Raw genomic sequence first — 24,593 nt, 5'->3', positions numbered from 1 at the left:
ATTTAATTAATATCGAGGATCTAAAATTTTGAGAGCTAATTTTTTAAAAACTACTTGCGCAATTTTTATAAAACGTGGCAGTTTGGCATAATTTGAGAATAGAAATATGGAAAAAAAATTGCATATAATTTCAGAAAAAGTCTGATTTTTTTTGGTCAAAATCCTTATATTAGAACAGTGCTATATATAAATCTAATACATATCCTTAGTAATGCTTTTGAGACATGAAAAACGCAAGTTGCTTTTCGTCTATCGACCCAGTAGAACGAGAGATATAGAAATGTCCCCCCCCTTTTTTTTGGTGAAGTGTACGCTGAAGAACCGAAACATTATGACTGCCTACTCAGTAATGCATTGTGTGACCTTTGGCATACAAAACATCTGCAACTCGTCTTGTCATGGATGGCACAAGTTCTTAATAGATGACTGGAGACAGGTTGTACTAAATGTATAAGCAGCGGTCACGCAAAGTCAAGATACTCCGACATGGTGGTGTTTGAGCTCTGACCTGCTGCTACATGACATCCTAAACATGATCTATTTGATTAAGATCCACGGAGTTAGGTGGTCAGGATGTTAATTGGAATTCATCCTTATGCTACTCGAACTACAACAACACAATTCGAGACATTGGTTGTTGTCCTACTGGAAGATTCCGTTTTCAGATGGAAAGACCAATGCCATATAATGATACACCTGATCTGAAATTATGTTTAGATAGTCTGCAGCTTTCATGGTTTGTTTTACAGCAACTAAGGGTCCCTGAGCCACCCATGAGCATTCCCCCAAAGCATAATATCTCCACCACCAGCCTATGTACGACCTGCTATACAAGAGGGGGCAACAACTGTTTGCCTGGAAGACGCATACCCTGACACAACCACAGACATAATAAATGAGGAATAATGATTCATCCAATCAAGCAACTGTCTTCCACTTATCCAAGGTCCAGTCTTGATGTTTCTGTGCCCACTGTAGGTGTAACAATGACACTTGGTCAAGAGAGTCACACGAGAGGGACATCTGTTGTCTCATATCAAACGGTGTCTGCTGAACTGTGTTCCGAAACACTTGCGCTTGAACCTGCATTGCATTGGGCTGTCAGTTGAGTCATTGTCTGGAACCAATTTTGCTGTACCAAGCAGGGCAGTCTCCACTGTTCTTTTTCTTTGATGACACATAGACATCCAACACCTTGGTGTCTACTGCTGGTTTCACCATCATTTATCCACTTTGCGTAAATACTAACAACAGATCGTGAACAACCTACCTGTCATGCTGTTTCGGAGATACTTGTTCAAAGTTTTCGATCCATTAAAATCTGCACTCTATCAAATTTGCTTAGATCAGCAGTTATATATGATTCACACTTAATCATGTCATCTAGACGAGTTCATTGAAAAATGTGGGGATGGTCATAATGTTTTATCTCATCAGTGTATTTACCTCTTATTAAAGGACACACTATTTAAAGGATTTTTTTTTTAATTCAAAAATAAGAAAGAAATAAAAATAGAAATACTCTTTGTTAGTAATCGTTTAAGGTTTCAAAGGCAAGTTTGTGCTCAGTGAACGATAGTTTTGTTATAAGGGAACAATGAAATTAAAAGTTAATCCTTTTGTTTTGAAAATTGCTTTTCAGTAGGTGAAAGGGGAACAACACCTTGGTAAAAAGTAAGTTGCGATGCAATCAAAAGGGTATTTCATACTCATAAAATTAAAAATCCAGATATTCTTGCTACAGTTCTCAATAGGGAGAAGAAAACAATGTTAGCAAGTTGTAAGGCAATCTAAGAATGGGTATCAATAGGAAAGGAAAGGTGGTGAGATACTGAACCAGCGGCCAAGGCACAGGGATCTCACAATATGAATAAAGTGAAAACTTATATAATTTTTAGTTTGTGCTGCGACTGGAGAGCAGAAGAAGTCTAGTTTTGTACTTGCATGATATTTTTACATATGGTATCTAGCATGGCTTCTAAAAAGAAAAGATTAACATTAAATAAAAAGTTTGTAATATCCCTCGCTACTTTGATAAAATGTCGAGGAACCTAGTGAACTAAGTAGTGACTTATCGGTGAGTTCAAGTCCTTACAACATAGACTTGAGAAGGGTTAAAATACCTTTTTAATATTCACTCAAAGAAATGATAACAGATGGCCCCTTGGGCTTTCGGGAAAGCCTTCACTTGGGCTTTTAAATCAGGATAAGAAAATAAGAAACTAATCAAATATTAACTAAAATACATTTAGCTGAAGCTAGACACCGATATCTAATGTAGTTGGCCCTTAATTTAAACTAGCTGGTGACTGTTGACAGGCACACATACAATATGGCAAGCATAATAGATTTAAGAATGAACTAACCAGGAGGCAAATGCGTGCCACTAAGGACTCCTAACACTCTCTTTCGAAGTAAGTTGAACTATTCTTAAATACTACTTCTAATTCATTTGGATTCAATGCGATTCTAAAAACTCATTCTGGTAGGAAGTTGTAAGTGAGAAACAAGAATTGAAAGGAAAGGGTTTCAAAATTAAAAATAACTGTTATAAAATTAACATACACCTTACAAGTTGATTAATTCATGTAGCAAAAATTGAAAGGTTAGTTTGAGAGACTTGGGCAGAAATTTGGGATACGTAATCACCAAGTTAAGTCATGTAAAGTTTAAATGAAGGTATAAAAATATTGCGGGTTATTAATTCAAATGAATATTGTAATACTGTAAAATTTAGAAAAAACTGAAGCATGTGAAATTTATACAGTAGTGTCCAATTAGTTTTGCTCTGTAAGAGGAGACAGTATACCTGTATGTGGAATATTATTGCTAGAAAAGGAAGTTTTGGAAAGTTTAGGACTCCAGAACATCAAAGTATTAAATGGTTGGTTAGGCAAATTTAATCAAAGACATAAGATTTCTTTTAAGACTATTTGTGGCGAAGGAAACTGGATAAAAGAGCTAAACGAAATTTGTGAAGATTATGAGGCCAAAAACATCTACAGTGCAGATGAAACTGGATTATTTTATAAAATTTTTCTTAATTAAGGAAACATCTCACTATGTTACTTTGTTGTAATATGGAGGAAGAGTTTGAGAATTGGAGAGGTTTTTTTTTTTTTTTTTTTTTTTTTTTTTTTTAAGGTTGCTTCAAAACACATCTATCCAAAAGCTTTATCAGTGTGTTGACATCGCAATAAAAAGTCATGGATAATGCAAAGCATAATGTCAGAATGATTGATATAGCTCTTGATGAAACAATGCATAAAAAAAAAGGGGGGGGAAATCTGCTATTTCTTTACAATTTGTCAGTCCAGCCAAAAAATGTAAAACTGAAATCAGTGACATTAGTATTTTTTCCACCTAATGCAACATCAGTATTACAGCCTTTGGAGCAAGGTAGCTTAAAAGATATTTACAGAAAATTATTTTTACAGTATGTTCTTTGTCAAGCTGCTTGTGAAGACAGCGATCAGCTTGCAAAATGTGTCATTGTATTGAATGCCATTCAGTGGATAAGCTCTTACATCTATATCACAAAGTTGTATTCAGAACTGTTTTAAGAGAGCAGGTTTTGAAATTCCAGTTTTGAGTGTCCTCAGTGAAAATACTACTGATGAAAATGAAATGTTTGAACTTGTCAAAATCAGTGGCAGTACTCCAGTGCAAGAATATTTAGAAATTGACAAAAATGGGTATACTGAAGACACCAATGACAGTATAAAATCATTTATCTCAAACTTGGAAAGCAGTGAGAAAGGTGAAGAAGAGCCAGATGAAAAGTATGATATAAAAATCTATACCTTAACACACCTCTAAGTAAAAAAAAAAAAAAAAAAGTTTTAACACGCCTCCCAATTAAAAAAAATCTTTATAATTGTTACTGACAGTTGTATGGCCCTATTATTTTGCATTAATCAGTCATTTATAATTTTAACTCTTACTATCAATTCTGCTTTTTATTTCTTCGCCAAAATGCAAATTGTTTAGACAGTATTTGAGCTGAGGTTTTTGCAGTGTAAGACAGAGCATGTTTCTGCCTCTTGAGGCTGTATTACTAGGTTTCACCAGCTGTGATAACATTGCAATTATTCGACTTTGCATTATTGCTGCTGACATTTAATTGTTACACCAGTGAGAAGTTCTAACCCAAATTAGAATTTAAAATCAGTTGCATAGTCTTTGACTGTTAAGCTTAAGCTTGATGTAATATGAATTTCTAATTAAATTACATTTCTTAATATGTACCCTCTGAAGGAGGGACACCTCTGTTTAAGAAAAAAATGTCTGGTCTGGTGGGTGTCCATTATTGGGAGACACTGCTATACTTTGAAAAACTTTCGAACTGTATTATACATTATGCCTGTAAAAATTTTTATGTTGCCTTTATTTTCATAACTGCTCATAGACATTCACTTCCAATTATGAGAATGTTTTAAATGATACGTGACTGAAAAATGTCTAAGCATAAATGATTCATGCTTAGGCATTTTTCAGTTTAAAAAATCAATTTTGTAAAATATATGGAATCAAACTTTTTATGTGGTCTCCTAGTCTTTATAGTTATATTTAAGAAAGGTATACACTAATTCTAAAAAATAAAGCACAAAATGTTTTGAGTGCTGTATGGCAAAAATTAACTGAGGTATTTTTAAGTTTGAGATCAAGTTCTGGTACAGATACAAGCGGGTAGGATACTAGAATTTCATCATTGGTTATACAGGTATAGACCCACCACAGTAACTGTGTATTTCCATTCCAATTTTGATAGAGAACACCCGGGAGAATGGACTGAGAATTTCCCACCCTCTTCACTTACTTCCAAACCATTTGAGAGGATTTTCAACTTGCTAGTATTTTGAGCACACCCATGCTGCACTTAAGATGATCAGTGACTCTTTACACTTACAAATATGCATGTCTGCTTTGCATTTGAACTCAAACCATTGTGATGCCATTGTCAAGTGTCACTAATCACTATACCATTCAGGATGGCTGAGATTATGTTCATGTATCATACTCAATTTAAATTTGTATGTGACTAAAAATTAAATATCAGTTTAGAAAAAGGTTTCTAATGCTGTTAAATTAAATGATAAGCTTTTCTAAGCAAACTGGCGTAAAAAGTATTGAATAATGCAAATTCTTTCAAAGGTGATCTTACTCACTATAATGGAATTTGTGTTCTAGAAAACGGTAGCAGATTTCAGTATTGACACGCAACCAATCGTAATATTTTTTGCATTGATTAAAAATGAGAAGTGCTTTCATTTTAATTTTTTGTATGATTATTAAATTATGATTTAATTTAATAAAACTGCATGAGAATTCTAGTAACATATTTTTAACTTTTGAAAACTTACAAACTACTTGGTGTGAAAATTCTTTTGGTGCATGATCTGTAACAAAATTAAAAATTTTGTACATTGCTTAGTCATAAAAGAATGTCATTGAATGGTTTGAATTCAATTTCAGAAAAAAATCGACATTATTCTGAATTATTTTTTAATGGACATTTTAAGGAAAGTCAAAAAGGTTGTTAAAAATAGCAAATTTTGAAATTAAATATCTGATTCAGTTTTGTAATATAAGAATCAAATGTGTTATATTTTATTTTTTATAATAAGTATAAACTTTATGTATGTGCTACTATAAAAACATTTAAAAAATTAGATTTTTGTAATTTGTGCAAAAATTAATTTTTTTTTAAACTTAAAAATGCTGAAGTATAAATATTCACATCATTTAAAACATTTTTGTAATTTGAAGTATATGTCTATGACAAATGATTGTGGAAAGAAAGGTTGAATAAGAATGTTGTGACTGTGGAGTATAAAATAACATTTCATGAGTATCAATGAAAAATGCTGTTTTATAGAACTTTAATATATTTAATTAAAAATTATAAGAACTTTACAGATAATCATTACTATTTAAAACTTATGTTTATGATTATTGTATTTTTAGATTAAAAGGCTTGGTGAATTAGGTTTACTGGCTGTAACTTTACCTGAAAATCAAGGAGGCGCTGGATTAGATTACTTAGCTTATGCAATAGCTATGGAAGAGATAAGTAGAGGTTGTGCTTCTTGTGGGGTGATTATGAGTGTAAACAATGTAAGTAATATGAACATAATGTAATTATTATATTTATACTTCAGTTATGAGCTTGGATGAGTTCTAAAACTGTATTATTTCCCTTAGTCTCTTTATTTAGGTGGAATACAAAAGTTTGGAAATGATGCACAAAAGAAGCAGTATATAAGTCCGTTTATTAATGGTGATCGTATTGGATGTTTTGCATTAAGTGAACCTGGTACAAAATTTTTCTTAATTATTATATCTTAATATAAAAACTATAGAAAAAGAATAATTTTTAGAGAAATTATCTATAAAAGTATCATGTTTCAATTATTAACGTACCATAGCTGCCAATTCTCCTGGTTGCACTGGGAGATTCCCGGTTTTTCATCTCATCTTTGTGTCTCCTGGTGGATTGCTGAATCTCCCGGTTTTAATTTTTAGCCTTTACGGAGGAAAATCTTTTTCCAGTAATAGATGAAATTTATTGAATGTATGAAATTTAAATTGGGCAAATTCTGTTTCTCCATTTCTAGTGATTTTCAAAATAATTTTTCTTTTTAAATTGTATTTCTTCTGATCTGTATTTTTTCTTATAAAACATTATTTTATTAGAGTTGTCTTAATCTACTGCAAACATTTGTAGATTTTCATATAAAGATTCAACCATTGTTTAATCAGTTAATTGTATTTGTTTTACTTCATTATATGATACATTACTAAGTTTAGCAAGATAAAATGATGTGCACTAATCATTAATTATATTTTTGTCGTATTTAAAAGTACTTCAATAAATAAAAGTTTTTCTTCCCTACTCATGATTTTTTTCGCATAAAGTATAAGAAAATTACAAAATGAAATTAGCCTGAGAGAATAAAATTTAGGATATCTAATTAAATATTAGCATATTTTACATCAGACTTGCATTATAAATGGTTCAGTAGCCAAAATCATGCATTATAAACTGAATTTGACTCAGTTTGGATCACATTTGGAATGGCATTGTTGCACAATATGAAAACCTATCAGTTTTTTCACAAAAATCTCCCAGATTTTCAGATTTCGAGGTTGGCAGTTGTTGATGTACTGCTATTTTAATAAATACAAATTACAGATGAGTTCAAGAAAATTTCAATTAATAAATGGACAAATTCAGTCTTCATTTAACAATAAATTCAACTGAAAAGTTAATTCATTTATATTCATAGCATTTTATTCTTGCGGATTTCAGGACAGAAAAGATAAATCATAATATTCAGACTAAAAGTGCAAAATAAGTAAGGCATATTAGATACATATAATTAAATTATTACATATATAAATTGATTATATTATTCATTGCATTATATGTACACAGCATCGAGGTTTGCCGATTTCGCCTCATGCAGAGATTTCCGGTGTTAGAATCACTGTTGCTGTAAAATTTCAACAGCTTTTCTTTATTTTTTTGTATATCATACACAATCGTGTCACAATTCCATATGATTCTGCTGTAAACCGAGCAGTAGCACCTGCCTCCATCTTTTGCAGAATTTACACTTTTTGCATTACCATCAATGCAATGTATTTACATTTTTTAACATTGCAAGCAGCAAAATCATGAGCGCGTTTCTTATCTATCATTGTATAAAATGGCTGAAATTTATTTATCCACAAAATATCCAGATTAAAAAAAATGGCAGCACTAAATAATCTCGTGAAGCAACCAAGCTCAGAAGATACAACAATGTGAATCATGAACTTAAAAGAAGAGTTGAGTGAATCGTCTGCTTTTTTACCTCGATGCAGATTAGCGGGGAAAAAACTTTTTATCATGATGTCAATAATTTGGTATTTCCGTTACAACTCATTATTATTCGGTAATTATTTGGTATGTATTTTTTCTTCGATATTTTGTACCCAATGCTGCGGTTTCCGAAACCTATAAACCGAATGTTTATATTTTGAGAGGCAACGCGGATTTCAAGAGTCGGCGGATTTTTGGTATTTAACTGTATCCCTATATCTTTTTTATTTGCTGTTAAAATATTAACTGAGATTTAAACAAAAATAGATTTTTGTTCTACTTAATAGCACATTAATGAAAAATAGTTTAACAAATAATCATTTTTTAAAAAATTAGCTATAGAATCTATTTTGTCTTTTTCTTTTCCTAAATTCATTTGGATTCTACAGTTGTATGTGAGCATGCAATTACAGTTCTCAAACATGTTTTAAACATGTTTTTCTTTCATTGCCTAAACATAAAAACCACACAGAGAAGCAGTGCAATTATTTTTACTATAGTTATTTGAATCCTTCCCTTTTCCCCCCTCCCTTTCAAGATCTAGTAAAATTAACTGTGTTATCAATTTATATATGTATTTATAATATTTTCATTGATATTAAAAGTTAATATTATGATGCATATTTAAAAAAAGCTGTTAATTTAAATGAATGTGTATAGTATACATATTAGTCTAAATGTTCAGCAAATATGTAATATATGAAAAGTAATTCTCTTTTTGCATTGTATTAAAAATTTTTTTAGCCCAAAGAAAGAAGAGGAAAATGATTTGCATTTTTCAGATATTCAGATGGGTAGCAATTCCATATAGTCTGAATATTTGAAATTATGCTGTAAAAATGTATGAGACATGCATTACAAGTCTGAATCATTTTATATGTTCGTGAAATCTTCCCATGCTGCATACATAGGCTTGAAATCAAATTTCAGTAAATCTAAATTATGCTGAATTGATTTTTTATGTTATATATATAATGATAATTATTTGTTTTATTTTAAAAACTACTTCTTTAAGAAAAATTGAGGATTCTGAATTAATGCTATAGATTTTACTTTAAGATGAAATTTTGGAGATGTTTTTCATTTTTTTCCTTCTTTCAGTCTTTCCTTAGAATATTAATTATCAGTTTTTTTAAAAAAGGTGTTTTGGGGGCAGTGAAAGAGCTGTTATCAAATGAATTTTGAATGAGAATGAATTCCTCTTCATATAAATATTGATACATAATTTTGGTGTTTAAAATATGATTTTTTAATAGCTTGGGTCCAGCATATATTAGGTAGTTATTTATAAAGTAAAAATTAAGTTTTGGAGACTTCAGTTAACTGAAGCTTCTGTTATCTGGGTCATTTATTCTTTTGTAGTCTTTTAAATTTGCTATTAATATATTTTTGTGATTTTGATTTTATTTGATTAAATTAAACAGAAAGATAAAATTTTATGCTACCTTCAAGCATTATTAAATTAATTTAGATGAATGGATATGATATTTGTAATGACTTATAATAAAAAATCATTTTATTATAAGCCAAAAGATATATAAAACATATACATTTGAATTAATTCAGCAACATATCATCACATGTCATTTGGAAACTATGTACTTCTGATCATTAATTGAAAACAGTGTTCTTGTTTGTGTGCTCTGTAAATCATTGCTTAACCATAACAAGTACTTTTTTTTTTCTGAAAACAAACTAAGCAATGAAAGTGGTGTTATTTTTACAGTCTCTCCATACAAAAACATGTTGTCTTAAAACATGCAAAATGACTGCAATCAGTCACTATCTCCGTTTTAGCCTTTTGACATGTGTTGTTTACATGAGATTTGTCAGTTGAGGGATTCAGCTGGTTTGCACTGATTTGGCTGAACTGGTTCCTAAAATATATTTAACTTGGAAAACTAGTTATTAAAATTAAATTTCTATATTTATTTAAACAAAATTTATAACAATGTAGTAGCTATTTTTGTAACTTATTTAAACAATAAACTGGTTCTTAAAATTTTTGAATTTCATCACTGAAGTATCATATTTTTAATTGTAAAATGTAATATTTTAAAAATTTACTGTATTTGATGTAACAGTAAGAATCTGAATATCTGGCATTCAAGTAACCAGAAAGCTCAAGTGTCCAAAATATTCAGAATTTTTTTAACTTTTTTTAGCAAAAAATTAAGGAATTGAAAAACTTGTAAATCCATTATAAAGCATGTATTAGACTACTACTTGGTATCCTGCTTATAACATTCAAAATATGAATGCAGTTACACAGCTGTCCTCCAGAAGATTGTTAATTTTTTTTTTATTCCCCTTTACCCATTGTTGTATCCATTGTACTGTTCCAAGAATCCATCCTTGAAGCTGGATGTTTCTCCTCCTCCAAGGAAGATCTCATAGAAAGAGAAATGGAGAATTATTATAGCACTGGAATATGTGGAGTACATGGCAGGTTTTGATTTTGTCTTCACAAGAATTATTTTCATTTGTATGTTTAATGTCAACCAGCATCAAACAAAAACTGTACCTAGGGAGTGTGTTTAGCACCAATAATGGATAACCATGACAATGCAATCTAAAGGGCTGTTCACACTGGGGTGTATGTGAGCTAACAAAGACATCTGGCATAGCCGATACTACTCCAAAACCAGTTTTTCTTCACAGCAGAGCCAATTGCAAAATCTGAATTTCATGTATAACAGAGGTAATCAATACATGGAACTGACTCTGTTAGTTGAGATAAACCCCAGTATGAATGGCTTAAGATCTTTCTCTAACCAATTAATTCTCAATAAACTAGTTTAATTTTTGTAAAGTATAATATAAGTTAGCTGCTATTTATCTGTTTTCCCATCATCTTTTAAAAAAATTTTAAGATGGCAAACAGTGGATTATTTTCAAAATTACAGGATCCTGTAATTAAGAAAAGCGTATATTAATAGGCATATTATGCAGCTTTATTTGAATCTGGATTAACAATGGCTTTGCAATATGAGTAATTATGGCAGGCCAATTTAAGTTTTTATATGTTATATCCATAAGTCCATAATTATCTGCTCCTTCAAACTTCTGCCAGAATGACTGAATGCAAGTTTGGTGGGATTTCTGCCAATTCTCCTGGCCAACAAAATTTCATAATCAGATAAGATGTTTTACTTCCACATGTAAGCTCATGGCCTACAAAAATGCATCAGCATCTAAGTCTGAAATACAACTGTCAATATGTATAAAATTTTAAATGTAAGATATAGGCATTCGAATTAATAACAAATTAGATGACCATTCCTATAATTTTAGACTTAACACTTTTTTTGTTTGTTTTTATTAAGACTTCACTACATATTACTGTTTAGGTCAGAAAATTTTGTATTTTATTTTATTCATCAGTTTTTTATTCTGATTTTTAAAAATATAGATTACAAAGACATGACCTTTTTACTTCAGGTAATGGCAGTGATGCTGGAGCTGCATCTACTATTGCACGACTGGAAGGAGATTCATGGGTTTTAAATGGAACTAAGGCCTGGATTACAAATGGTTATGAAGCTGAAGCTGGACTGGTAAGCATGGATTTAATTCCCTCTCTCCTTCTTTTTTTAAATTTTGCAAAAATTACTCATCATTTACCTATGTATCCTCGCTTTTCTTTTAAATGTGTCAATAAATATCATTAACACAATTTAATGATAATTATTTTTCCATTTGCGGAGCAAAATAATGAGTGTCATACATCATCCTTTTCATCTCAGGATGGCATGTAAGGCTTTTTGGTCTTGTTCCTCATCTCCTGCAGTATAATATCGTTTTAGTAGCTTGGCTTCAGCAGCTTTGTTTGCTACTCAATTTTGTTTCATTCTCCTAATTAGTCTCTGCTTTTTTGATTGTTTCTTTTGAAAGCCATGTCAGTACTATTCTTGGAAGTTTTATGATTGGATTCCTTAATAGGTGTCCAATCTGTATTTAATGTCTTCTGTTACAAATTTGTCCTTATTTCTGCATATCATTTGGGGTAGAACTTTAGAATCATGTTCAGATAAGCAACAATTTAATGAACTGTAGTTGTTACAATAAATCTGATTTTACTTTTGAATCGAAAACTAATAATTTAGAATTCCAGGCACATTTCGAATCAAAAATTAATAATTTGCCACTTTCTATACTATTCCAAATCAACCGTGTAACAGCAATATGAATATTTGCACTGGATCTAAAAGACATGGTCCAATCAAAAACAAGACTGAATCAAAGCCCCAGCAAAAACACTTCGGAAACATAAAGAGGACGACTTCGGACACAACTACACGAGACCTCAGCAATAGGCATGCTTTGAGAAAGGTTTATTTAATCGGGTGGGTCCATTGGACCCAGCATGTGCACTTGCATGTTAAAATTGATGTTTTTTAAATAATATTAAAAAAGATTGCATATTCTACCTTCAATATATAAATATTATTGATTTATTAGATAAAATTGATGTGAACTAAAACAAATGTCTAACCACTAACAGCAGCTGCAGGAACATTTTACAAAAAGAAATGCAAATAAATCTGTTTTAATTAGTACTAAAAGTGAATGCTAAATCCTCTTAACAACTGCAACAGATCTTGTAAACTCATTAATTTTGCATAAATGATTGTCTTTTGTAATTTAATGCATCTTACAGTTTTGTTTCTATTTGATCAAGTTTGGGGGGACAGACATATTTATCAAAATTCAAGTCTTTTATTAATGAAAATTATAAAATTTTTTAATAAATGTGTGCTATACTGAGTACACCACTCTAGTGTTCTATATCATAACATATGTTCATTAAGCTGGAAGAGAAGCAGTTCACTTAACTAATTAAACAACTCATCATCTTCATAACATAACAACTTTTATATTCAACAAAAACAAATAAGAACCATTCTCTGTAAGCAAGCATGAGTGAGGCTACACTACAAACTGATATACAGATACAGCTTCTTTATAGTTTAAATTACAGTTTTAGGTAAATGAAATAATTCAGTTAAATAAACATTCAGAAAGTAAATAAGAGTTCAAAAGTCCAGTTGTGGTTAAACCCTTACTTGTCACACAATTTTGGCAAACTTTGTTCAAAAATCATTAAATCTTTTTATTGATATTTTTTTAATATTTATAAAATTCAGAATCAATTCATATAAAAACATTATATTTTTCTTTAAATATACAGTACAAAGTCCATAATCTGGACGTCCATTATCCAGAATGATCTATAATCCGGACCTCAAAGCCACAAACTTACAAACGTCCGCTACGCATGCACATAAAGCGTTTACCCATGTGCACTTCCGATAGTGAAGAAAGTAACAGAGAACGTTATTGAAAACGAAAAAATTTTGATTGACAAGTTAGTCGGTATTCTCGATACAGCAATTACAGGACTTGAACAGTGGAACTTTGTAACTGAACAAGAAATTATGTCTGTTTATACAAGGGGTTATCAAATGAAAAGGTACAAAACAACGTAAAAATGTAACAGTTAAATATTTGCATATTCTGCCATGGGAGAACGTAGTGAGACATCTTGGAATGCGATTGGAATATCTGACTGGGATCGGAGCATGCGTGGGCGCCCGCATGCGCAGGAGAGAGCAGAGCTCTTATCAAAAGCAGAGTCCGTATGAGGCCAGGAAGGCGTTCGCGTTGCAAAATTCGATGACTGAGGAGCAGCAAGGTGTTGTCCGATTTCTGACAGCGGAAGGTGAGAAACCGGCAGCTATTCATCGCCGGATGGTGACAGTTTACGGAGAGAAATGTGTCTCTGACAAGTCTGTCAAAAAATGGAGTGCCTGTTTCCATGCAGTCCGTGAGAGTGTGGGTGATGACCCGAGACCAGGCCAGACGAACACTGTCATCACGAACGATCTCGACAAGGTGGACGACCTAGTGAGAAGTGATCGGCGTGTCACATTGCGAATGGTGAAGGTGGATGTCAGCTGTGGAACCATGTGGACAATTGTTCACGACAGGTTACGATATCAGAAGGTGTGTGCCACTTGGGTTCCGAAGCAGCTCACCGACCAGCAAAAGGAGCAGTGTATGGGGATAGCACTGCAGCATTTGTTTCGGTAATCAGGAAGACCCCGCTTTCATGGAGTGGATCGTCACAGGTGATGATACCTGGTGCCATCACTACGAGCCAGAGACAAAGCGGGACAGCATGCAGTGGAAGCATGCGTCGTCACCTCCCCCCAAAAAGTTCAAAGCCGTGCCATCAGCAGGTAAGGTGTTGCTTACCGTCTTTTTCGATGTTCAAGGTCCGTTACTTGTGAAATTCCTCGAGCACAGAAAAACCATTAACTCAGATGTGTACTGTGAGACACTTCGATGCCTACGCAGGTCCATCAAGAACAAAAGACCGGGCTGTTCATGGAGGGTGTGGTTTTGCTCCATGATAACGCGCGTCCACACGTCTCCAGAGTCACACACATGGAACTGGCCAAGTTCAAGTGGGAGACCTTGGACCATCCGCCCTACAGTCCAGACATGTCGCCCTGTGATTTCCATGTGTTTGGTCCACTGAAGAAACACCTGAAAGGGAAACGCTTCAACTCGGACGACGTACTCAAGGATACTGTGAAGGACAGAGTCTCGTCACGGCCACAGGAATTTTGGGAACAAGGAATCCTGCGGCTTGTTCATCAGTGTGATCGTTGTGCTCAGGCCTATGGTGTATATTTTGAATAAAATCTACATTTGTACCCATCATGTCATTTCGTACCTTTTCATTTGATCACCCCTTGTAGAATTAAAGAGAAAGTATTAGCACAAAAAACGAAGCAACTTAAACAACTTAAAGTAAACAAATAAATATTAAGCTTTTTTTTTTTTTTTTTTTTTTGTAAATTTTGATACGCTTTAGATCATAATTGCTTTTTATTTCATAAATTACGTTTTCATATTTTTAATTGTATAATTTCTGCATGTCATTTTACCAGATTTAAATTGATGATCTATAATCTGGAAAAACCACTTAATCCAGAATCGCCGACGAGTCCGGATTACAGACTTTGTACTGTATAACATTTTTATGAACTTACCTTATATTTTTCTTTCCTCGCACACCTAAGTTGGGCAGAGAAGTTTCATTCCAGATATTGAAGAAAAATACGTAATTTTTGAAGAAAGAAAAAATAATATACACTGTTATATGCATATGATATTTTTATTCAACATCAGCAATAGCTATAATATTTTTCAAAATTTAATAATTTTTCTATGTATAAAAGTTTGAAACATGGTATACAGAATCCTCCATTACAATTTTACAATAATATCTCGTTTCTCTCCTAATTTGTTTTCCGTTTGCATTCTTCTTAGATGGACACACTTCATATTCTGTGTCAGGATGTTTCCTGTGTAGGTGGTATATGTTCCAAAAATTTGTTTTCAATGAAAAAACTGTTTAGTTTGAATAGTTTCTTTTTTTTTTCTTCATATATCTCACAATAACATCTTGAATGATAACACTCAACCTTTGTAAATCATTTGACATTAGAGTCCAGTGCGTTGAAAGTGGTAAGAACACTATTCAGTTGCGAAAAATTGTGAATTTGTATGCCTTGCCTGATAATGCTATAGTAATCATATATTGAACTTATAATAGAACAAATATACACCTATCATGAGAAAAAAATCAGATTAAATTTTTGTTAATGGGACACAAATATCTCAAATATCAATTTTGGAAAAGATAGCACACAGCCACAAAGAGAACTTCATTTATAGTGTAAAATCATTGTGAATTTGGCCATGTTGTCTGACTGTGCTAGTTATCATACATGTATTAACAGTTATTATGAATATAAAATTAATTTCATTATTTATTTTTTTGTGTGCATAAGGGCAACTCATCTTAAGTCTTAACCAAGTATGTGTGTATAGTGTATGTATATATATATATATGTTTTGTTTGATTAAAGATAAACATAATAAAATGATAAATTATTAAAACAACATATATGGTAAATTGCTAATCAACTTTTTTCAGGTATTCGCTACTACTGATAAATCAAAAAAACATAAAGGCATCAGTTGCTTTATAATTGATAAACCAACAGCAGGTTTGACATTAGGCAAGAAAGAAGACAAGTTGGGCATACGAGGATCCTCAACTTGTAATCTAATTTTTGAAGAATGTAGAATTCCAAAAGATAATCTTCTGGGTCAGCCTGGTGAAGGATTTAAAATAGCCATGGTAAGATTCTATAATCAAAGAGATACACATATGTGTATTTTTAGATACAGTATGAGTTTCTTTGCTTTATGAGAATAATATACAATATAGGTTTCTGCTTAATAAGAGCATTATTGTGAAACATTTTGTAAGCCAAAATGATACGACCAAAAAAAAGTAGTTTATTTATGGGGAAAGGCTGTAAACGTTCCTAAGTTTCAAGAAGCTATAGCAGCCATACCAAACATAAAATGATGATATTATATAGACCATCTAAATAAAAATAACATGATGCTATTTCAAAATTGAAAAAGAGAGTAAGCAGACTGGAAAATGTGAAGATTGTGGCAGTGGCATGATACACAGAGGTATCAAAGCTTTGGTTAATACAAGGGTTTTAGTACACTAAAGAAGAAAAAATGAAAACACCTATTAATATATAATCTCAATGTCTATCAGATTATTGTATCTGCAATTTCATGCCTTCCTGGCCCAGTGTCCGTAACTGAAATTTGGTACGCATTTGCTGATGTGAAAGGCTTAGAAATAAAAAAGTATGACTACTAAGATGATATTTTTTTTTAAATGTTCCACAAACAATTGAATCATGTTGTAAAACTATCATATATCAAATACTATATTGCTATTAGTCATACTTTACATTTGAAATCATTGCATAAAGCAAATGCTGAACTTGTACATTTTTGCTTTTCATCTTCTTATATAAAAGCAAATATCTTCAGATTTTTTCATCACCCAAAGAATTTACTAGTTTAAATCTTTCCATAAACTGAAATTATGTAGAGTGCATCTGAATATCTATATTTATTTATATAAATTCAACTTTTATTCATTGCAAAGAAGCTCCAAGCTTTGAGTCAAATAAGCAAGATAGAAATCATTTCCAAAGATATAAGTGCTTTTGAAAACTAGGGTTTTAAATACAATGCAAAATCCAAATCCTGGACATTCAATGTTCGGATCTCTGCCCCCCCCAGCAATTTTTTTTCTTTTTAGAATTTTTTTGCAAAAAGGGAGAAAGAATTAATTTCGAGTGTAACATCTTATTTTAGCACATGCTTCAATGATGCGCAACAGGAATTTTTTCATAATAAAGCTCATGGAAGGCCCTCATTCTTAACTTCACTTCAACACCAAATAAAGCACTTCCATGTTGAACAAATGCAATCGTTTATTAGCATAAATCTGTGTGATCAATAATTTGGCTGCATAGCCACCTTTGCTCAGAGTACATCTCTAACTGAAACATTATGCTTACTTTTCCCCTTCATTTTACACCTGCTAAATAACTAATGATCCTGATGACAACCTACTAATTTTTTTTTTTTTTTTTTTTAGCCCAAAGGGTATTAGCCTAGAAATGTTATTAATTTCGTTTTGGCATTTTGCGTCAAAAACTTTAAATGTCGCTTCACTTTTTAAATTATTGTCACTAAATATTAAGTTTTTTTATTATCAATTTCATATTCGGTAACACTTTAACGAATTTTGGGTTAACAAACTCAATGATTTCAAAGCAAGCAATGGCAAGCAACACTGTACGTGGGGGGGGGGGGGAAACAGCGCTTAAAACAGTGTATGGGAAATTCTAAAGATATGCTGATTTTAAAATTATTTTGTGATATTGCTGTTGAATTGAATTTTATGGTTTAAGTGCAAAGAACATGGTACCTAATAAATAAAGATAACACACAAAACATTAAAAAAACACCTCTTTGGGCATTATATAAAATTTGAAAGCATTCAGATTTTTTTTTCTTTCATCATTATATGACTATCAACTCATGGCAGTTTGAAAAATGACCCATACAGCAATATCCAAAACAGTTTTTAAAAAGAAAATTAGTAATGGAATGGCAAACATCATTGTAACCTTATGTTGACAATATGCTTGGTGACGATTAGAGATGTCAGCCAACTGCACTGTGAAACAGAAATTTCTTTTCGTGCGCAAAAAATTTGTAAATTATATTCATAGCCCAAAAGATTACATTTGGTGCTGTTTGAATTAAGAATAACTGATTTGTTGTTTTGATAAACCTTATGTGTATAGGAGCATTTATTTATTTGGAACTCAGACAAGCTTTAAGCTTATACAGGAAATAGACATAAGCATAATAAATAACTAAACCAATATAAATCAGACTTCCTCAGCAAGCAAGATAAGCAAGACAAAATTAGCAGAAGAACATGCGTTTAGTTGCTAATCTCATGATAAATCAGCAGTAATTTATAGCAGTCTCTGGCTAAGCTTTATGATGATACATTTGAAGGTTTTTGAATATCGAAAAAAAATTCCAATTAATAGAATTTATGAAGATGATATAACAGTAGTGTTCCATTGTGATGACAGTAACCTAATAGTCAATTAACTAACAGACAACAAAATCTGTTATATGATTCTAAATTCAGAAAATATCACTACTGATAGCGAAAAAAGTAACAGAGAGGTTGTTGTGAATTAAAAAAAAAAAAAAGTGCTGATTAAAAATTTAGTGGGAATTATTGGCATGGCAGTTACAGACTTCAATAATACAACTTTTCGACTGAAATAGAAATAATGTCTGTCTATAAAATTCAAGAGAAAGTATTTGCACAAAAAGTAAAGCAACTTACATTTAAAGAAATGTTTAATAAAGCTAATAAATAAATATTAAGTTTCTTTTTTTCAAATTTTGATTCCCTTACAGTCATAAATGCTTCATTATTTCATAAACAAGTATTACATGTTTTAAACTTTAAAATTGCTGCATGTCACCTCATTAAGTCATTAAATTTAAATTGATGATATAAAACCTGAAAATTCTAAAATTTGAGAATTGCTAAAATCCCAAGAAGTCTGAATCTTTGATTTTGTACTCCGTATGCTCATTCCAAGTACATTCACTTCTCTTTTAGTTCAGAAATATACTTCCAGTCAAATTTCCATTAATGACATATGAGAATTTGTAACTTGCTGGTTCCTTTCCAGTATGGGAAAAGGATACAAAAGTAAACAATATGCAGGATTTTCACTCACCAAAAATTATGAAAGGTGAACGAAATGAAAAATAGTCAGGGAAAATATAAACTTTTTTTGAAAAGTCAGTTCTTAGTGCTTTAGTTTTACTTTGAAATACACATAAAAATAAGATTTATTATGACTGATGTTACTATTATGAGTTTATTTCAAAGATTTTTTTTTTTTTTTTAAATTGAGTACTTTTTTGAATGGTTAGATACATATTTTCCTTTCTTTTGCTTTACAGTGATGAATGAAATAATGTTTTAATAATATTTTAGTTACTTTATTGTATTTTATAATAAATGGAAATTTATTCATTTATATGTACTTAATTTACTAATTTATCATATTTGGTCAGGGAAATTATTCAGTTTCATTGTAGAAAATGAAGAAAAATAAGAGAAATTAAAAGCTGAACTTCAATGGGAATTCCAAGTAAGGAAATTCAGAAGAAGCAGACATTTTCAAGCAAGAATATAGTCACTTTTAATAGCCAATAAATTGCATCTCAGTATAAGTAGAAAATGTCCAACTTCAAGAAGCAGCTCAAAAATCCCATCCGAAGAATTAAATTGCTAATACAAATTTAAAATGTTATAATTATTCATTTAATTAAAGCACATCTGAAAGGGCTATTTTTTTATTAATTTTCAGTTTTGAGAAATATTAATCAAAATTGATTGAAAAGCTATTTACAAAAATCAGATAATCATTTTTATTAATATGCTGCCATTTAGTTCTAAATATTTATTCTGTCAAACTATTTTATATGCAAGCTTTATTTTTGTCTTCTAAGGTACCTTAAAAATGTAAGGCTGTCTTTCATTTGGGAAATTTTATTACAGTAATTTTTAGTTAATAAAAAATAACAATTAAAAGTTTTATATATAAACATATATTGACTATAGACCAGACACATTTTATTCATTTTAGATGTCACTAGATGCTGGAAGAATAGGTATTGCTGGACAGGCTTTAGGCATTGCACAGGTAAGTCTTTGCTTTTAAAATGAATAAGAGGAAACAAATTTATAGACTTCATATATTTTACTTTGGGTATTGTTTAAGCCTTCAAATGGCAGTTTGTGTATATATGTTCAAAAATATTTGCCGTGATATCTTTAAGTACACAGACATGCATCTTGAAAATGTGTCTAGACAATATAAGCTAGTGTAAATATTGGAAAGAAAAAAGTCAAGGCATTAAGTAAGAGTGTTATTTTGGAACTATAATCAAGATTATCATTTACATGTGGTCTTTTTTTTTTAAATTAAAATTTGGGGGAAAATTCTTGGCCACTTGGATGATTAATGATGTTCATGCAATAAATCAAAACAAGAATGGTAAAAAATGCTAGAAAACCATGAAAAGAGGTATCAAGTACTTAATATGATGTAGGAGCATGTGCAGATTTAAAGCAGTTTGAATTCTTCTTAGAGAAGATAAATACAAATGCTGGTATCTTATATCATTTTTCATTCCTTGAGAAATATTACAAGATGGTAATGAAAATCTCATTTTGTTTAACAATACAGACTACTGTAGCTCATGTGCATGTCAGTCTAGTAAGACCAGAAAACGCATGCAGCTTCATCCTTCTAAAATCATGGATGGATATTCTTAATTTTATGTACTGAAGTATTGCCATTTTGAAAGATGTTGTCTCAAACAGAAAAATGTCTATGTTATAAAATGGAGATGGTTGCCCAAGTCACTGCTAGATATTCTTCCCTTTAAGGGGATAATTAGGACCTAATAAAAACCATGATACTTCCTAAAGCATAAAGGAAATCAAACTATGGTTAGTTAAAAGAGTTTGGGTTGTAAACTTTTACCAATATTCACTGTACAGAAACACATCTTGAAATCGAGAGGCAGTATAAAGATTGACTTTCTAGATTACAACACTATTTTCTATTAATCAGCATTTCACATTTCTATATTCCTGCCATCATCGTAATCTGTTTTGCATTTATTTGGAGTATGTGAGGTTTTTCAATAATAATAAATATTTTTTGCATTCAATTTCCTTTGCATTCTTAGAATTAAAAATTTTTTCTGTATAAATGCATATCAAACTCAGCAACCACAATTTTTACAGTGGCCTTCATATCTGAGTTAGCAATACTTTGCAATGTCTCCCTATCTGTGATGGCGAATTTCATTTTATTTTAACAGTTGTCTCTCAGTGATTATATTTTCTCTAATAATGGATTATTTTATTACTTTAGTTTAAATTATTTTATTACTTTAGTTTAGATTATTTTATTTTTAACTTTATTTTATTATTTTATTACTTTATATACTTATTGATACTCCCAGTAACTTTGCAAAAGATGTCACTAACTAACTAAATAGGTGCTTACAATGAACTAATTTTTTTCAAATCAGCTGAGGTCATAATGCACTTAAACACAACCTTGAAAATATAGGGGACAGGAAAATTATACAAACGAATGAGTTTCATGTTTAGCTTTGCAGTCAGCAGAAACAAAACTGATCTTTTTAAATAAGGATTTCTATCATTTTGTCAACTCTTGTACATGTATATGTGTGGGTGTGTAAATATGCATATACAATTAAATTCACCCAACTTTCATTACATTGCACACAGTAGTTATGACATCCTGAAATTTTCTCACAGAACTGCATTACCTTTTTTCCTATAATTTGGAGATTTAATTGATAATTTTTTCCACTTAATTTTTTTAAAAAGTGTAAAATAAATCCTCTTCAAATATGAATTGATATTACAGGCTGCATTGGATTGTGCTGTTCATTATGCTGCTCAAAGACAGGCTTTTGGATCACCTATTATAAAATTACAGGCAATTCAGGCAAGTATTGATTCTAGTTAATTTTTATGATCTTTTCATAAATTACAATAATGTTAATAAAATGTCACAATTCTTTCTTTAGTTGAAGTTAGCTGAAATGGAAATGAAAATAGAAGCAGCACGTTTATTAACTTGGAAAGCTGCATCATTAAAAGATGCTGGAGAAAAATTTACTAAGGTTTGATTTAGTGTAACTTTTTATACATTAAATAATATTTTATATTTTCACTATAAACTTTGTGAGAAGCAGCGAATTTTCTGAAAATTCATATTAATCATATGCAGTAATTGATTTAGAAGTACAATACATAGTCCGAGATATGGACGTCCCAATATCAGTACTGATCTAAAATATAGACCTCAAAGCGCCAACAACTTTTCTTTTAATGCTTTACGCATGTAGATTTGATTTTTCCCCCATAAATAAAACATGCAAAGAGTACCAAATCTTAATTTCCCTTTAGCATTAAATAAATACCTCATTATTGAAGAAAAAATAATTTAGCATAAATTTTTGTGATCAATAATTTGGCTCTGTAGCTGCATATGCATGGCATATATCTCAAACCGAAACATTCTAGATAGAAACATAGTTGATTTTTTAGACCTACTATTTTATATCCCTGACACCAACCTGGTGAATCATTATTTATTATATTTTACTCTCATCATCACATGTTTATGAACATGTGACAACTTGAGTAATGACTCATGTAGCAAAGACCAAACAATTTTTTTTATATTAGTAATTTAATAAACAAAAGAGTATGTTAACCTTTTATGTTGGCATTATGCTTGGCAATAATTATAGATTTAAATGCGCTAAGAAATATTGACGAAGAAAAATTTCACAAAAATTTCTTTCCATATGCTAAAAATAGATTTTATTAATAATACTTATAGGCCAAGAGATTACATTTAGTGCTATTTCAATTAAGAATAACTTATTTGTTTTTCACATAAAGCCAGAACCGGCACCAGAGCTCATATGGCCGCACCAGGCGTCAGAATTTAGGGAAGACAAGATTTTGGGGATTTAGAGAAACATCGAGCAAGGAAATTAAGGCCTGAAAATATTTTTGGAATTCGGGGAAAGCACAGGGATAAAAAAATTTAGGGGTGGCAAAAATTTAGAACTTAGGGAGGTGCTTGGTTAACAGAATTTAGGACCCACAGAGACTATGCCATGCGATAAGATATCTAGTGCCGGCCCTCGTTAAGCCTTAAGTATATGTGAGAATTTATTTATTCAGGACTCGGATAAGCCTTGAGCATCACCAATCGTGTATAGCAGATGCTATTAAGCTAGACTAAAATTATACGTTACTGATTTCAAGCAATTTCAGTCAATATAGTAGACTTGCTGTTCCTTAACTTTCTGATTTGATCCAGCTTAATTTCTTTGGCAGGCTATTTTTATTACAGCAATTTTATGAAAATTTAAGTTTCAGCTTTTGACTTTGGAGCTGTAACAAGATCTACAAAGCAAAAGCATATTTTGCTGTCCATTAACCAAAAAGTGGATCCGTCTCAAAATTATGCGAGTGGTATGGCATTGGAAAGTCAACTGTATACAACATAAGAAAACAGAAAATTAAACTTTTTGAATTTTTTGTGGATTCCATCACCCGACTTGCAATAAATAACAGAAAAATTATTCCTTATGCTAAGTGATGACTGAATGGGTCAGACAGTTTCGCAGCGAGGCCATGCCATTGGCAGGTCAAATGTTAATGGCTCAAGCTAAAATATTTCACTAAGAAATAAACTTAAAAACTGAGTGCACATATTCAACAGGTTGGTTAACCAAATTAAAAAATCGGCATGGTATAAGGCAATTAAGAATTTCAGGTTAGAAAGCTTCAGGTGATACTGAAGCTGCTGAACTATTTGCAGATGAATTCATTGAACTCATTAAAGTTATCTCCAGAATACATTTACAACGCTGATGAAACTGGTCTTTTCTGGCAATATGGTACTGCAAAATACCTTGGGAACCTCTATAGAAAAGGCTGCAACTCATGTCAAAGATTCCAAAGCGAGACTAACAATTTTAGCACGTACAAATGCTGCAGGAATGCACAAGTGTAAACTTTTCATAATCGGAAAAAAGGCACGGCCTCGAGCATGTAAAAGGAGTAAAGAGTTTCCCATTATACATTGTGCAAATAAAAGAACATGGATGACACAAGTGTTAATGAATGGTTGTTTTGAAAATCATTTCATGTCCGAGGCTCAGTAGAATTCAGTTGGTTTACCTGATATGCAAAAATTGTCCTGATTTTAGACAACTGTTTGGCTCATACTTTACTTAAAATTTTAGTGAAAGATAATGTATCCGTATTATTCTTCCCTCCAAATTTTTTAAATGTGTATTAAATTTCTTCAATAATGGGAAAACTACTCAAGAATTTTTGAAATAGTTTAGTTTAAAATCTGCTTTGTGGAGTATTAATGGATTTTTTTAAAGAAATGTGGAGAAGCAATAATAATTAAGATGATATAGCAGAAGTTTTTCAGAAGTTTGCGATGACAATGCCCCAATCATCAATGAATTAACAGACGGCAAAATCTGTAATATGGTTTTAGATCCAGAAAATATCGCTACCGATAGTGAAAAAAGTGACAAGAGAGGTTATTGAAAACGAAAAAATTTCAATTGACAA

At 31.3% G+C, this 24,593-nt stretch overlaps 1 protein-coding gene across 2 annotated transcripts in view; it reads left to right on the top strand.

Moving 5' to 3' along the window:
• Positions 1-24,593, top strand: part of Arc42 (Activator-recruited cofactor subunit 42) — a 44,808-nt gene that overhangs the window by 13,421 nt on the left and 6,794 nt on the right. For both annotated transcript variants that reach the window (XM_085815613.1, XM_085815617.1), the window contains exons 3-9: positions 5,968-6,117; positions 6,205-6,316; positions 11,309-11,424; positions 15,879-16,085; positions 20,023-20,079; positions 21,847-21,927; positions 22,010-22,105. In XM_085815613.1, the coding sequence (XP_085671739.1) occupies positions 5,968-6,117; positions 6,205-6,316; positions 11,309-11,424; positions 15,879-16,085; positions 20,023-20,079; positions 21,847-21,927; positions 22,010-22,105 (819 nt within the window). The remainder of the gene's footprint in view (positions 1-5,967; positions 6,118-6,204; positions 6,317-11,308; positions 11,425-15,878; positions 16,086-20,022; positions 20,080-21,846; positions 21,928-22,009; positions 22,106-24,593) is intronic.

The sequence above is a fragment of the Stegodyphus dumicola genome, chromosome 1, assembly GCF_044657685.1.
Source record: "Stegodyphus dumicola isolate Sdum_Otavi_A_Nest chromosome 1, ASM4465768v1".
Classification (NCBI taxonomy): domain Eukaryota; kingdom Metazoa; phylum Arthropoda; class Arachnida; order Araneae; family Eresidae; genus Stegodyphus; species Stegodyphus dumicola.
The sequence above is the reverse complement of the archived record's forward strand: the minus strand, read 5'-3'. Positions and strand labels throughout refer to the sequence as shown.